The following is a 15,809-nucleotide window of genomic DNA, read 5'->3' as shown; positions in this document are numbered from 1 at the left end:
AATGATGTTTGTGGTTTGTATTAAAACCTGTTTTAACGAGGCCATGAGTTCAAGCTTCTTAAAAAGGCACCTTGAACGGCATCTGAATCATGCAGAAAAGACATCCTCGTTTGCCAGAACAAGCCCTCTACATTCTCTACTGTAAGAATGTCACACTCTGGATTGACATGCTTTTGCAAAAGAAACAGTTGCATCTATCGAATTTAATCACAATGTCAATAACTTATAAATATCGGTATTGGTCATTCAGGAGCATCGTGGTACGCAGCGCAGTAAAATACAAATTGGTGGTACTTGTTCGGAAAAGTGTAAGAAACGCTACTCTAGATATATGTGAATTTGTTTATCAAAACACTATATATGAGTACTATATTTGATTAGTATTGAGTATTCAAGAGTATACAGTACAAAGCAAACCTAGAATGGTTTGGAGAGGTTGCTTAGTCTCAGGACTCCCATGAAACATGATTCCTATTTACTTTACTTTATTACTCAACATTTACTCATGAATGATAATTGTTTTCTATTACAGAATTGCACAATCAATTTTCGAATTCTATGATTTATTTCTATGGTACTAGTTGCATAGCCTCTTTAGAAACCAGTGAAAGTGTAGTTTGGGATCACTCAGTCAGAGTCCAAGAACCCAAGATGTTGTTTCTGTAATTAGTGTATTTTTCAAGACAGAGCGCGCTGTGTCAATAGAGTGAATACATAGGGTTATGCAGCGTTACGACTTAGAAAGACTTCAGCAACTTAACGCCAAGAGCCATACAAGCAACCGCATGAAGCTTGCGAATTAGGAATTGATGACCTGGTGCACATGTCTGCTGCCTTCTGATGTGCCCCTTCGAAAACAGAAGATGAACGGATATCTAATTCATGTGACTTGGAGGAAGTCCTGGAAATATTGATCCTCTGAGATTTAGTTCTCACGTCTGAAGAGTGATTTCCAGCTTTGATTCTGATGAAGAAATGTTGAAATATTGCAACCATTTATTCTCGTTTTCCATACCATTGTGTTGCCGGCTTCTATCTCGAACTTTATCTGATGAGTGTTTCGTTTGTATTTTCTGTTTTATGTACACATTTAATTTCAGCATTTTGTAAGACTTGGTTTGCACCAATTTCACTTTATTTCTTCAGAGCCTTGGGCCTTCTTTTCAATAATTCTGCATTCGAGGCCAACGACGGAAATGGGACTCATCAAATGCAATGCTACGGAATGGGTAGATATTATGACTTCAATACTATGTTCTATTTGGATCCATTGACAGTTTTATGCAGTGTTTCCCGATGAATGCGAGAAATATTATGGCCCGCACCCAACAGCATGTTTGGAGACAATATGGGACATTGTTGAATGTTTGGCTGAAGGAGCCCGTTTTCCTGTGAAATTGCCTGCGCCTGAACATGCACGTATTGATAACCTGAACTTGAGGCAAGCAGTTCTTGTAGTCGCTGATGATGTGATATTATATCGTGTGTGTATGTTTTAGGCAAGTCATAAATGAAACTGAGTACACAAGGTATTCAGCTGATGATGCTAACAAAAAGAGTCAAGTTGACTGCTTTGGTCTTGGTAAACTTTTAATTATAATATCAAAACTCTTCTTCTAAAACTGAATATTTTGAAGTTTACCCTGACGGTTGTACGAAATACTACGGTCCTCATCCAGTGGAATGCTTGGTGACAATATGGACAACTGCAACTTGCCTTGAAGAAGGATATAAATATCCAAGAAAGTTATCAAACAAGCGGTTGAAGGAATTGGACACTTGGAATATCAGGTTTTGGTGTCTTCTTGAATTTTTGTAAGCATGATTCGAGCTGTAGCGATTATTTTCAGACAACTATCTGGATTCTTCAATGCGACTGCTATGTCAGCTGACAGTGGAAGTCTTGTGAATCAAACATATTGCTTTGGAATCGGTAAACTTTTGTTTAGTGGTCAGTTGTCTTTATATTCTGTGATATTTTGATGGATAGAATTCCCAACGCACTGTACAAAGTACTATGGTCCCCATGCTTTGGAATGTCTCGAAACTATCTGGAACAATTCTCATTGTAAATCTGAAGGACACGGATATCCGACCAAGCTACAACCTAGTGAATTGACGAGACTTGATTCTGTGAATCTCAGGTACATTTCAATTTCTCAAATTGATGTATGGTTTTTCATTTATTATCCTGGAAAAACTTCCTCATAGAGAAATTATCAACGAATTCAATGGGACCAAGTTGTCGGCTGATTCTGGAAACGTCACCAGCCAATTGCTGTGTTTTGGAATCAGTGAGGCTTGTTGAAGCTCACTCATATTTCAATTCTGCATCAGTTTTTTATGTTTCAGAGTATCCTTCCAACTGTTCTTCATATTACGGTGCCTATTCAGAAGCATGTCTCACCACACTATGGAATAGAGTGATGTGTCTTCCAGAAGGAACTGGACATCCAACAAAATTGACTCCTGCGGACATCAATTCCTTCACTGGAATGGGCATAAGGCGGGTTAATATAAAATTTGAATAGAATATTCATATTGAAATGAAACCGGACATCTTCGGCTGACACTTGTCAGGGATAATCGTCAGCAACTAGTAGAGAATTGTAAACAACATTGTATATCTCAACATTTGTATCACAAAGTATAACGTCGCACCGACATGAAATTTTGAATAATCGGGGTGAAGAGAACGCTGAGCTCAAAGTACTATTTTTAGAAGGTACATGAACTCCTGTTAGCGCAGGCTTGGTTGGAGTTCGTGTACCATCTAAAAAGACTGCATTGAGCTTTGCGCTCTCTTCGCTGTGATTATTCGAAATTTCAATTTTTCAATTCTTTACTAGTAGCTGACTAGTTTCATCCGAAAATATTAGGATTCATTTCTATTCATATATACTATTGAATTGTATATTGAAGTTCTGTACCTTCAAAATGCTCTTCAATTTAAATATTGTATTAAAAATTGTATTGAATAGATATATCACACTGGTCAGAACATATTTTTAGACAGACAAACTATGAGTGGTTTGGGGTATTCTGAAGGGCACTGATTCTGAATATGGCCTTAGTTTTTTTACATTGGCTCTTGTTTTGGAGACGACATATGGGGCTATTTTTCACTAAAATCTCATATTTTCGCTGTATGGACTGATGAAAAAAAGATCTCAGTTGTATTATAAAGTTCAGAAATTTAATATATTTGGGGGCATTCGATTTTTCCGAGTTGAATGCTTTCATGGATATCATGTTCCTAAATAAACGTCTATTCTATATATGTACGTATTTACCTGAATTATCAGGAAAAATTACATTAGTTCAATCAGTTTTATGTTACCTACCTATTGTAAATTCCAAATAATAAGTTTCAATTTATATTAATAATCATTTATCTCAATAAAGTTGTTTTTTGTATGATTTTTGCCAGTTATCAATTTAGTGTAGTCATTCGAAAGGGTCCTGCAATAGTCTGCGATAATAAGTTCATCTCATCGTCCCTGATATCTTTCTTTTGTTGTTTTGATGTCTGGGTGGAACCTTTCGCCCCACTCTTCACTCTAATCATCAAGATGATCAGAAAGTATATCAAGATGACTGAGCAGGAGATGGAGTTGAATGCTCATGTTTGCTTCAAGTTTTCCATATGCAGATACCAATTTTCAGGCCAACTGTTTTTAGTTGGGTGGTTTGTGATCTTTCACAACGCTTGATATAAATTCCATGCACTGAGCTCTTTAACAGTATGATATTATATTCTTTCATTCATATTTGAATATATGAAGTTCCATCAAAGATAACAGCCTCACCATTCCTGTTCGATATGGATACTAGGTATCCCCACTTTGTTGGCTCGGCAGAAATTTGTCTATTTACTTGTCATGAGAGATCGGACGCATATGAGTATTGTAGTTAAGCAATTCAAGGACAAATTTGATAACATTGTACTCCTCTTTCGTCTTGGTAGAATCAACATCTGGTATAGGAAAAATATATTTCCGTCATGAAAAGTACAGTTTTTAGTCTTGACAAACTGCTTTTTTGACAAACAAAGATCTCGAATCAGGCCATGTTCATGTTGATTGAATAATGGAGGACGACATGGGGGTTATTTATATAGTCAATTCTATTTATGTGGAGTATAAAGGTAATGAAGATACTATTCCTACCAAGTGAAATATTTAGGTGGTAACTACAGTAATTTAGTCTTTTTGGATATATACATATTTCCTAAGGTTGAGCAAATCTGGCAAAACTTATATGATATTCCGTAATCAGCCACCTTACAAACCCCGAAAAGGCTCATAGATGTTCTGCCCAATATTTGATTTTCATTTTGTTGACCAGTATTATAGCTTAACACCATAGAGTCGAGGTTGCAATAAGTTTGATTACAGCTGCATGGATCCACCAAGTCAATGATAATGAGCACTCTTTTAACTTCAATGATCCATACAAGCTTTGAGATTTTGTACAGCTGTTCACTTTATATAAAATACTGAATATAATATTGGTGACACTGACTTGTTATTATGCAGGTCTCTCATCAGTCTCTTCAATGATTCTGCTATTGCCGCTGATAGCGGCGATTTAACTCATCAAATGAAGTGCTATGGAATGGGTAGGTATTTTTTGCTAGTCATTTAACATATCCTGTGATAATCTTGTTAAATTGGGCAGTTTATCCTGATAACTGTACGAATTACTACGGCCCACACTCGATTGAGTGCCTAAAAACGATTTGGGTAAGTGTTGAATGTCTTTCTGATGGAACGCGCTTTCCTCCGAAGCTGAACCCCACCGAGCATGCTCGTATCGATACTCTGGATCTTAGGTATGATAGATACAGTTATACATCCTCTTGATACATTCAGTAACATCCCATTTTTGTAGGGAGTTAATTAATGAGACAAATACAATAAGGGTCAATGCTGACAATGGAGATAGCACTAGTCAAATGGAGTGCTTCGGATTAGGTAATAAAGTATTTAATTTTGTGTGCGATCTTCATGTAACGATCATCTGTTCATTGTTAGTTTATCCTGAAAATTGCACCAAATATTATGGCCCACATTCGGTTGATTGTTTGGTTACAATGTGGCTTAATGCCACATGCTTATGGCAAGGATACAAATATCCCAGAAAGCTATCATCTGCGAGACTAATTGAACTGGACTCATGGGATCTCAGGTAATGATTGTGTTGTTTGTACTTAGTAGTTTTATCTCAAAATATTCCCGTTTCAAAATATTACTATTCTTCGTATTTGTTAGGGTATTGTACTGGGTCATGTGCCTTTCCACCTATTGTAAATTCCGACTGCCTCATACGATTCACTCCTGAATTATATCGAGATCTGTTTATGAAATATCTTCATGCTATTCATTTCAACATATTTTGGTCTCTTAGAGAGATTTCCGACTTCTTTGACGCGACCGCACAATCTGCTCATAATGGAAGCCTGGTGAATCAAACATATTGCTTTGGAATCGGTAAACTTTTGTTTAGTGGTCCGTTCTCTTTAAATTCTGAGATATTTTGATGGTTAGAATTCCCAACGCACTGTACTAAGTACTACGGTCCCCATGCTTTGGAGTGTCTCGAAACTATCTGGAACAATTCTCATTGTAAATCTGAAGGACACGGATATCCGGCCAAGGTACAACCTAGTGAATTGACGAGACTTGATTCTATGAATCTCAGGTACATTTCAATTTCTCAAGTTGATGCATGATTTTTCATTTGTTATCCAAAAAAAACTTCCTGATAGGGAAATTATCCATGACTTCAATGGGACTAAGTCATCGGCTGATTCGGGAAACGTCACCAGCCAATTGCTGTGTTTTGGAATCAGTGAGGCTTGTTGACGCTCACTAATCCTTCAATTCTACGTCTTTTTTTCTTCTGTTGCAGAGTATCCTTCCAACTGTTCTTCATATTACGGTGCCTATTCAGAAGCATGTCTCACCACACTATGGAATAGAGTGATGTGTCTTCCAGAAGGAACTGGACATCCAACAAAATTGACTCCTGCGGACATCAATTCCTTCACTGGAATGGGCATAAGGCGGGTTAATATAAAATTTGGATAGAATATTCATATTGAAATGAACCCGAACATTTTTGGCTGACCTTCATCAGTGGTGATCTTCAGAAACTAGTGGAGAATTGGAAACAACATTGTATGTCTCAACAATTGTATCACAAAATATAACGTGGCAGCGACAAGAAATTTTGAATAATAGGGGTGAAGAGGACGCCAAGCTTAAAGTATTATTATAGTACTCCTTCTAAAGACATAGTCTTGGTTGAGTTCGTGTACTGTCTAAAGAATACATTGGTCTCAGCGCTCTATTCACTGTGATTATTCAAAATTTCAAATATTCAATTCTCTACTACCGTAATTTTCCGAATATAGTGCGCCTCCATTTATAATACGCACCCTTAAAATGACGTGTATATTCTGGGAAAAAGCCTCTACCCATGTATAGTACGCATTCTGCATTCGCAGTACATGAGTACATGAATAGTTGCGGTTTAGTATTCGATGTTGTTCTGTTTTGCTATGTCACTGTCAAACAATCATGACATAATGATCGCTAATCATAATACAATTACCGGCATTGTCTCTAAACGAGAGTAGATAGAAGTCAAAGCCTGTGAGGTCGGGGCGCGATAGTTCAGGCTAGCGACACACGACATCTTGAGCACGTGGCCTATTACAATTACAGATGCGATTGCTCAGGCCAACGGTTATGTCGGGCGTACCAGTCCAGTTGGAGATGCGACTGATTACGCGAGCGATTATATCTTGCGCGCATGGCCTCTCGTGTATGCGATTGTTAAGGCCTGTCGTTGACGCGATGAATCAGCAAGGATTGCCGCGCACGCTTGTAGCAATCAGCGACCTATTTTCGCTCGCGTACAAACGGCAAACCAACTCAGCAAGCGATCGCGTGCTTTGCAGACGACTCTCGTTAATTAGAAACACGCTTTCGTTAATTGGCAACACGCTTCTCTATTTGGCAGCGCGTTACACTTGATAATACGAATTACGGGGCCCAATGGCTAGAGGTGATGCGCGATTTAAACAAGCATGAAGAAAGGTGTGATTTCAAGTTTTTGATTGAAGTATTTTTTTTCAAGGCTTGCTGTACCCATGTATAATACGCACCCCCCTATTTTAGGGCAAAAAATCGGTATAATTTTGCGCATTATACATGGAAAATTACGGTAGTTGCTGACTAGTGTCGTCGAAAAATATTCGAGCTTATTTCAATTTGGATATGCTATTGAATTGCATATTGAAGTTCTGTACCTCCAAAATGCTATTCAATTCAAAAATTGTTTGTGTATTGAGTAGATATGTTATTGTAGCTTAACACCATAGAGCTAGGGTTGCAATACGTTTCATCACAGCTGCAAGGAGGCACAAACGTCAATAAAAATGAGCACTATTTGAATTTCAATGATCAATACGAGCTTAGAGATTTTATACAGTTGTTTACTTTATTAAAAAACACTGGATATCATATTAGTGACACCGATTTGTTATTATGCAGGGCTCTCATCAGTCTCTTCAATGATTCTGCTATTGCTGCTGATAGCGGCAATGTAACTCATCAAATTAAGTGTTATGGGATGGGTAGGTATATTTTTTGCTCGTCATTCAACATATCCTGTGATGATCTTCTTAAATTGGGCAGTTTATCCCGATAACTGTACAAATTACTACGGCCCACACCCAATTGAGTGCCTAACAACGATTTGGGTAAGTGTTGAATGTCTTTCTGATGGAACGCGCTTTCCTCTGAAGCTGTCTCCCACCGAGCATGCTCGTATCGATACTCTGGATCTGAGGTATGCTAGATACAGTTATATTACCTCATGCTACATTCAGTAACATCCCATTTTTGTAGAGAGTTAATTAATGAAACAAATACAATAAGGGACAATGCTGACAATGGAGATAGCACTAGTCAAATGGAGTGCTTCGGATTAGGTAATAAAGTATTAAATTTTGTGCGCGATCTTCATGTAACGAGCATCTGTTTATTGTTAGTTTATCCTGAAAATTGCACCAAATATTATGGCCCACATTCGGTTGATTGTTTGATTACGATGTGGCTTAATGCCACATGCCTACGGCAAGGATACAAATATCCCAGAAAGCTATCATCTGCAAGACTAATTGAACTGGACTCATGGGATCTCAGGTAATGATTGTGTTGTTTGTACTTGGTAGTTTTATCTCAAAATATTCCCGTTTCAAAATATTACTATTCTTCGTATTTGTTAGGGTATTGTACTGGGTCATGTGCCTTTCCACCTATTGTAAATTCCGACTGCTTCATACGATTCACTCCTGAATTATATCGCGATCTGTTTATGAAATATCTTCATGCTATTCATTTCAACATATTTTGGTCTCTTAGAGAGATTTCCGACTTCTTTGACGCGACCGCACAATCTGCTCATAATGGAAGCCTGGTGAATCAAACATACTGCTTTGGAATCGGTAAACTTTTGCTTAGTGGTCCGTTCTCTTTAAATTCTGTGATATTTTGATGATTAGAATTCCCAACGCACTGTACAAAGTACTACGGTCCCCATGCTTTGGAGTGTCTCGAAACTATCTGGAACAATTCTCATTGTAAATCTGAAGGACACGGATATCCGGCCAAGCTACAACCTAGTGAATTGACGAGACTTGATTCTATGAATCTCAGGTACATTTCAATTTCTCAAGTTGATGCATGATTTTTCATTTGTTATCCGGAAAAAACCTCCTAATAGGGAAATTATCAACGACTTCAATGGGACTAAGTCATCGGCTGATTCGGGAAACGTCACCAGCCAATTGCTGTGTTTTGGAATCAGTGAGGCTTGTTGACGCTCACTCATCCCTTAATTCTACGTCTTTTTTTTTCCGTTGCAGAGTATCCTTCCAACTGTTCTTCATATTACGGTGCCTATTCAGAAGCATGTCTCACCACACTATGGAATAGAGTGATGTGTCTTCCAGAAGGAACTGGACATCCAACAAAATTGACTCCTGCGGACATCAATTATTTCACTGGAATGGGCATAAGGCGGGTTAATATAAAATTTGGATAGAATATTCATATTGAAATGCACCCGAACATGGCTGACCCTCGTCATTGGTGATCTTCAGGTACTAGTGGAGAATTGGGAACAACATTGTATATCTCAACAATTGTATCACAAAATATAGCGTGGCAGCGACAAGAAATTTTGAATAATGGGGGTTAAGAGAACGCTGAGCCTAAAGTATTATTTTAGTACTCCTTCTATAGACATAGTCTTGGTTGGAGTTTGTGTACTGTCTAAATAATACATTGGGCTCAGCGCTCTATTCACTGTGATTATTCAAAATTTCAAATGTTCAATTCTCTACTAGTTGCTGACTAGTGTCATCGGAAAATATTCGGGCTGATTTCAATTTGGATATGCTATTGAATTGCATATTCTGTACCTCCAAAATGCTATCCAATTTAAAAATTGTTTGTGTGTCGAGTAGGTATATTATTATAGCTTAACTCCATATAGCTAGGGTTGCAATAAGTTTCATCGCAGCTGCAAGGAGGCACAAACGTCAATAAAAATGAGCACTATTTAAATTTCAATGATCCATACTATCTTGGAGACTTTATGCAGTTGTTTACTTTATATAAAAACACTGGATATCATATTAGTGACACCGATTTGTTATTATGCAGGGCTCTCATCAGTCTCTTCAATGATTCTGCTATTGCTGCTGATAGCGGCAATGTAACTCATCAAATTAAGTGTTATGGGATGGGTAGGTATATTTTTTGCTCGTCATTCAACATATCCTGTGATGATCTTCTTAAATTGGGCAGTTTATCCCGATAACTGTACAAATTACTACGGCCCACACCCAATTGAGTGCCTAACAACGATTTGGGTAAGTGTTGAATGTCTTTCTGATGGAACGCGCTTTCCTGTGAAGCTGTCTCCCACCGAGCATGCTCGTATCGATACTCTGGATCTGAGGTATGCTAGATACAGTTATATTACCTCATGCTACATTCAGTAACATCCCATTTTTGTAGAGAGGTAATTAATGAAACAAATACAATAAGGGACAATGCTGACAATGGAGATAGCACTAGTCAAATGGAGTGCTTCGGATTAGGTAATGAAGTATTTAATTTTGTGTGCGATCTTCATGAAACGAGCATCTGTTTATTGTTAGTTTATCCTGAAAATTGCACCAAATATTATGGCCCACATTCGGTTGATTGTTTGGTTACGATGTGGCTTAATGCCACATGCTTACGGCAAGGATACAAATATCCCAAAAAGTTATCATCCGCAAGACTAATCGAACTGAACTCATGGGATCTCAGGTAATGATTGTGTTGTTTGTACTCAGTAGTTTTATCTCAAAATATTCCCGTTTCAAAATATTACTATTCTTAGTATTTGTTAGGGTATTGTACTGGGTCATGTGCCTTTCCACCTGTTGTAAATTCCGACTGCTTCATACGATTCACTCCTGAATCATATCGAGATCTGTTTATAAAATATCTTCATGCTATTCATTTTAACATATTTTGGTCTTTTAGAGAGATTTCCAGCTTTTTCGACGCAACCGCACAATCGGCTGATAATGGTAGCCTTGTGAATCAAACTTATTGTTTTGGAATAGGTAATATAAAATTGCTTTCTTTTTTCACAGCACTTTACCAACTTTTTATTCTTAGAATATCCGATGAACTGCACTAAATACTATGGCCCCCATTCCATTGAATGCCTCATATCTATATGGGACAATGCTCATTGTATATCCGAAGGTGTTGCTTACCCCACCAAGATCCCGTCTGCTGAAGTGGCAAGACATAACTCTATGAATCTAAGGTAACCAGATATATGGACACATTGAAAACCGATCTGCTGACACAGCGGTCTTCTAGAGAAATAATACGTGAATTCAACGCAACCAAGTCCGATGCCGATTCTGGAAATGCGACAAGCCAATTACGTTGTTTTGGACTAGGTAGGAATTTCATATTTATTCTTTTTTATGGCTCGTTATGACGCTTCGTATAATCACATAATATCGGTTTGAATGCGATACTTATTATGAGGCATATCTCATACAGCTATCGCGATTTATTGTGTTATGTGTTAGTACATCAAATATCTAAATCTTATTTATGACAGTTTATCCTGAGAATTGTACAAAATATTATGGTCCAAATTCTGTGGATTGCTACGTCACCCTGTGGACAATTGCCACCTGCGTAAGGGAAGGGTATAAATATCCAAGAAAATTGTCGGCTCCCAGACTGGCGGAACTTGATACTTGGAACATCAGGTATTGCTATTATAGCAAAATCATTCCGAGCGATATTTCCCTGATGCCGCAATGCTGTGTTTTAGAATGGTTTCCCGATTCTTTAACGAAACCATGTTTTCTGCGGACGATGGAAGTCTAGTGAATCAAACCTACTGTTTTGGAATGGGTATGATCAGACAATATTTTGTCCAGTATGATGATACTAACTCAAGTTTCATGAGAAGAATATCCGGACAATTGTACAAAATACTACGGTCCCCATTTTCTGGAATGTTTGGAAACTATATGGGAGTATGCACATTGCATACCTGAAGGGGACGCTTATCCGACAAAACTCTCATCACGTGAAATGAGAAGACAGATGGTCATGAATCTAAGGTGGAGGGTCAAGTTACTTGTGTTGGTCGAAGTAATAAATGTACTTCGTTCAGGCAAATAATCCGGGAGTACAATTCGACAAAAACATCTGCTGATTCTGGAAACACAACTCATCAGCTACAATGCTTTGGACTCGGTGAGAAACTCTATGGCTTGCATGCATATTGGGACAACTTGATCATCCTTGATACTGATTTTAAAATCATTTGCAATCCTAATCTGTTGAAGCCACGTGTTTATTCGTTGTTGAAATATGGAAAGATATTGGAATAGCATAATATTTTCATAATAATTGAGTCTATGTCTGAGCAAACATGATTTTTATTCATAATCAGTGTTCCTTCATACTCTACCTTTGGCCTCAGCAGAGACCTGGCCCACAAGTCTAGCATTATTAATCTAGAATTAATGTTGCCAACCCTTTAGCAGTGTTACGAAGTGTCGTTGTAACATTCTTGACCACGTCATGTTTGATACATTTTCAGTATACCCCTCTGGATGTGACACATATTATGGAGGATATTCCGTTCCATGTCTTGTTACGATATGGGATATGGTGAGGTGTCTTCCTGAAGGCACTGAATATCCTCCTAAACTGCCTATTGCCGACGTTAACTCTTTCACCGGGATGGGACTAAGGTAGTAGATTGGTTCTGTTGTACCTTTCACTGTTACTCCGCATGTCTCTCTCTCGTCCGTTTGAAATCACGTAAATTATTCACTTGTCTAAACAATTTTCCTTTAGGCCCCTCATCTCGTTGTTCAATAGTACTGCACTTTCCGCCGATAATGGAAGCTCTCCGCATCAAATGAAGTGCTTCGGAATGTGTGAGTATGGGGGGTTTCTTTACCATTCCGCATCAACCTGTTAAATTGAGTTTTTGTAGTGTATCCTAATGAATGTGTGAAGTATTCCCCTACCATATCGGTACCGTTTGTGTTGAGTGATTATTGTTGACAGTTTATCCTGATAATTGTACAAAGTATTACGGACCACATTCTGTGGAATGCTTGGAAACCATATGGTATGTTGCGGACTGCCTGGATGAAGGGACGCGTTTCCCCGAGAAATTGAATGCTTCTGAACACATCCGCATTGACGGCCTGAATCTACGGTATATGGCTCTGTCAGTTACACTTTTTGCATGGCACCAAATGTTTCCTTTGCAGGCAAGTTATAAATGAGACCTCCACAACACGGGCCTTGTCTGATGAAGGAGACACTGCCAGTCAATTGCACTGCTTTGGCCTTGGTGAATAGCATCTCCCTACCACGCGGTACATTTTGTGGCAAGTGAATATTTTTTAACAGTTTATCCTGAAAACTGCACAAAGTATTATGGTCCAAATTCTGTCGACTGTTACGTTACCATGTGGACAATGGCCACTTGTGTCTGGCAAGGGTATAAATATCCCAGAAAACTCACATCGGCTAGACTGGCGGAACTCGATACTTGGAATATCAGGTTGGAGTATTTTAATGATTTCATTTTACTTTTGTATTATTTTAATCCTTTTTGCCAGAGAGGTGTCTGGATTTTTCAATCACACAATGTTATCTGCGGATGATGGAAGCTTAGTGAATCAAACTTATTGTTTTGGAATGGGTAAGGAGGTGAATAAGAAACATTTTTTTCTGTAAGTTCAAAATGTTCTTTCAGAATATCCTGCAAACTGTACAAAATATTATGGCCCACATCCTTTGGAATGCCTGGAAACAATATGGGAATATGCTCATTGTATAATTGAAGGGTATGCTTACCCAACGAAAATACGTTCCAGTGAACTAGTGAGACATGATTCTATGAACCTTCGGTAAGAGAATCAAATCCTCCTGCCCGCATATTGGTTATAAATACAATATTTTGAAGGCAAATCATCAATGAATTCAACGGAACCAAGTCATCTGCTGATTCTGGGAATGTAACCAGTCAGCTGCGATGCTTTGGCCTTGGTGAGTTGAAATGAATTTTTTGGTGCCTCAGTTATCAATTTTGTAATATATATTATAATATAGTCCAGGGGTAGCCAAACTGCGGCTGTTTCAACCTTTGATTGCAGCTCTCTAATGATTGCACATGAGTTTCAACATTTTGTTTGATCTGAATATAAATTGATATATTTTTATTCAGTATTGATGATATGCGTATTGTTGTTGCGTACTTTCCTTCCTTATGGTTTACGCGAGACTTGCGATAGAACTTTGCAATTGAACAATGGATGCCTGGTCAACGGTCATCAATCAATGATAAATCATTGTGTTCAACAATGAAATTGGTAATTAATTACGCCAGCGCAGGTTACAATCATTTCCGGGCTAGCAATGGTGAATATGAATATGGCTCTTCCATTTGTATTGTAAAGGCTAGCAATAACTGCTTAGTTTGGCCAAGAAAACGTTGACGGGATTACTGAGCTGAAATTTTTCAGCATTGAAGGAACTGCTCCGCACTGCTTAGATGTCATAACAACCTGATTTCAAATACCTTGCGGCCCAGGCGGAGACGCATCGCATCACCACACAATAAACTTCATCCGATAGCCTACATTTCATTGTGGTGTCATAAATACCAATTTTTAATTTTTGTGGTAATTTGTCTTGTATTTATTGTAGTATATCCTGATAACTGTACGAAATACTACGGTCCGAATTCTGTCGACTGCTATGTGACAATGTGGATAGCCGCGACCTGTTTGAGGGAAGGTTACAAATACCCTCGGAAGCTATCAGCTCCGAGATTGGGTGAGCTTGATACATGGAACATCAGGTAAGAATGTTGCAGTAAGTATGAAGTTGGCTGGCATTCTCTTTAAACATAATGATATAGGGAAATATCAGGATTCTTCAACGCTACCATGGCCTCCGCAGATGACGGAAGCTTAGTGAATCAAACTTATTGTTTTGGAATGGGTAAGGAGTGAATAAGAAGCGTTTTGTTTCTGTAAGTTCAAAATGTTCTTCCAGAATATCCTGCAAACTGTACAAAATATTATGGTCCTCATCCTTTGGAATGCCTGGAAACAATATGGGAATATTCGCATTGTATAATTGAAGGGTATGCTTACCCAACGAAAATACGTTCCAGTGAACTTGTGAGACATGATTCTATGAACCTTCGGTAAGATAATCAAATCCTCTTGCCCCATATTGGTTAGAAATACAAAATTTTGAAGGCAAATCATCAATGAATTCAACGGAACCAAGTCATCTGCTGATTCTGGGAATGTAACTAACCAGCTGCGATGCTTTGGCCTTGGTGAGTTGAAATGGATTTTTCGGCGCCTCAATATTAATTTCGTGATATATAATACAATATAGTCTATCCTGATAACTTCATGAAATAGCGTGGTCACAAATTTTTTTTGTATCATTGTAGTATATCCTGATAACTGCACGAAATACTACGGTCCGAATTCTGCCGACTGCTATGTGACAATGTGGCTAACTGCGACCTGTTTGAGAGTAGGATATAAATATCCTCGGAAGCTCACTACCACAAGATTGAATGAACTTGATACATGGAACATTAGGTAAAAATAACGGGATATATAAGTTGTTATCTAATTCTCAATGGATATTGCCGTATAGGGAGATATCTGGATTCTTCAATGCAACCATGTTTTCCGCCGATAATGGAAGTTTGGTGAATCAAACATACTGTTTTGGAATGGGTAAAGAGACTCCTATGCCAGATATGTGGTTTTGCTCTCAAATTCAGTTCTTTTTTTCTAGAATATCCTACAAATTGTACAAAATATTATGGCCCTCATCCTTTGGAATGTCTGGAAACACTATGGGGCTATGCACATTGCATTGTTGAAGGACATGCCTACCCAACGAAAATACCTTCTAGTGAAATAGTGAGACATGATTCCATGAACCTTAGGTATGTAAAGAAATTGCTATGCCAAATATTCTCCTAAAAATACCATATTTTAAAAGACAAATCATAAATGAATTCAATGGAACCAAGTCATCTGCCGATTCTGGTAATATAACCAACCAGCTGCGATGTTTCGGACTCGGTAATATTTGAGATGTTTACCACAAAACATCGTTTTTAGATCCCTTTCCTTTTGTGGT

At 38.1% G+C, this 15,809-nt stretch overlaps 1 protein-coding gene across 1 annotated transcript in view; it reads left to right on the top strand.

The window, feature by feature from the left end:
* The window catches only part of LOC145446720 (uncharacterized), an 89,217-nt gene that overhangs the window by 27,573 nt on the left and 45,835 nt on the right, over nucleotides 1–15,809 (top strand). The window contains exons 69-119 of the mRNA XM_080325072.1: nucleotides 1,147–1,229; nucleotides 1,288–1,441; nucleotides 1,500–1,582; nucleotides 1,638–1,791; nucleotides 1,851–1,933; nucleotides 1,991–2,144; nucleotides 2,212–2,294; nucleotides 2,353–2,506; nucleotides 4,539–4,621; nucleotides 4,681–4,834; nucleotides 4,894–4,976; nucleotides 5,037–5,190; nucleotides 5,410–5,492; nucleotides 5,550–5,703; nucleotides 5,771–5,853; nucleotides 5,914–6,067; nucleotides 7,563–7,645; nucleotides 7,707–7,860; nucleotides 7,920–8,002; nucleotides 8,063–8,216; nucleotides 8,436–8,518; nucleotides 8,576–8,729; nucleotides 8,797–8,879; nucleotides 8,939–9,092; nucleotides 9,741–9,823; nucleotides 9,885–10,038; nucleotides 10,098–10,180; nucleotides 10,241–10,394; nucleotides 10,614–10,696; nucleotides 10,752–10,905; nucleotides 10,962–11,044; nucleotides 11,212–11,365; nucleotides 11,431–11,513; nucleotides 11,572–11,725; nucleotides 11,779–11,861; nucleotides 12,211–12,364; nucleotides 12,471–12,553; nucleotides 12,687–12,840; nucleotides 12,896–12,978; nucleotides 13,038–13,191; nucleotides 13,250–13,332; nucleotides 13,387–13,540; nucleotides 13,597–13,679; nucleotides 14,340–14,493; nucleotides 14,554–14,636; nucleotides 14,691–14,844; nucleotides 14,900–14,982; nucleotides 15,103–15,256; nucleotides 15,315–15,397; nucleotides 15,459–15,612; nucleotides 15,669–15,751. Coding sequence (XP_080181198.1) covers nucleotides 1,147–1,229; nucleotides 1,288–1,441; nucleotides 1,500–1,582; nucleotides 1,638–1,791; nucleotides 1,851–1,933; nucleotides 1,991–2,144; nucleotides 2,212–2,294; nucleotides 2,353–2,506; nucleotides 4,539–4,621; nucleotides 4,681–4,834; nucleotides 4,894–4,976; nucleotides 5,037–5,190; nucleotides 5,410–5,492; nucleotides 5,550–5,703; nucleotides 5,771–5,853; nucleotides 5,914–6,067; nucleotides 7,563–7,645; nucleotides 7,707–7,860; nucleotides 7,920–8,002; nucleotides 8,063–8,216; nucleotides 8,436–8,518; nucleotides 8,576–8,729; nucleotides 8,797–8,879; nucleotides 8,939–9,092; nucleotides 9,741–9,823; nucleotides 9,885–10,038; nucleotides 10,098–10,180; nucleotides 10,241–10,394; nucleotides 10,614–10,696; nucleotides 10,752–10,905; nucleotides 10,962–11,044; nucleotides 11,212–11,365; nucleotides 11,431–11,513; nucleotides 11,572–11,725; nucleotides 11,779–11,861; nucleotides 12,211–12,364; nucleotides 12,471–12,553; nucleotides 12,687–12,840; nucleotides 12,896–12,978; nucleotides 13,038–13,191; nucleotides 13,250–13,332; nucleotides 13,387–13,540; nucleotides 13,597–13,679; nucleotides 14,340–14,493; nucleotides 14,554–14,636; nucleotides 14,691–14,844; nucleotides 14,900–14,982; nucleotides 15,103–15,256; nucleotides 15,315–15,397; nucleotides 15,459–15,612; nucleotides 15,669–15,751 — 6,008 coding nt within the window. The remainder of the gene's footprint in view (nucleotides 1–1,146; nucleotides 1,230–1,287; nucleotides 1,442–1,499; nucleotides 1,583–1,637; nucleotides 1,792–1,850; nucleotides 1,934–1,990; nucleotides 2,145–2,211; nucleotides 2,295–2,352; nucleotides 2,507–4,538; nucleotides 4,622–4,680; nucleotides 4,835–4,893; nucleotides 4,977–5,036; nucleotides 5,191–5,409; nucleotides 5,493–5,549; nucleotides 5,704–5,770; nucleotides 5,854–5,913; nucleotides 6,068–7,562; nucleotides 7,646–7,706; nucleotides 7,861–7,919; nucleotides 8,003–8,062; nucleotides 8,217–8,435; nucleotides 8,519–8,575; nucleotides 8,730–8,796; nucleotides 8,880–8,938; nucleotides 9,093–9,740; nucleotides 9,824–9,884; nucleotides 10,039–10,097; nucleotides 10,181–10,240; nucleotides 10,395–10,613; nucleotides 10,697–10,751; nucleotides 10,906–10,961; nucleotides 11,045–11,211; nucleotides 11,366–11,430; nucleotides 11,514–11,571; nucleotides 11,726–11,778; nucleotides 11,862–12,210; nucleotides 12,365–12,470; nucleotides 12,554–12,686; nucleotides 12,841–12,895; nucleotides 12,979–13,037; nucleotides 13,192–13,249; nucleotides 13,333–13,386; nucleotides 13,541–13,596; nucleotides 13,680–14,339; nucleotides 14,494–14,553; nucleotides 14,637–14,690; nucleotides 14,845–14,899; nucleotides 14,983–15,102; nucleotides 15,257–15,314; nucleotides 15,398–15,458; nucleotides 15,613–15,668; nucleotides 15,752–15,809) is intronic.

This window comes from Botryllus schlosseri, chromosome 9 (genome assembly GCF_051294905.1).
Source record: "Botryllus schlosseri isolate E-star chromosome 9, Bs_hap1, whole genome shotgun sequence".
Lineage (NCBI taxonomy): Eukaryota > Metazoa > Chordata > Ascidiacea > Stolidobranchia > Styelidae > Botryllus > Botryllus schlosseri.
This window is presented reverse-complemented; position numbering and strand designations above follow the sequence as displayed.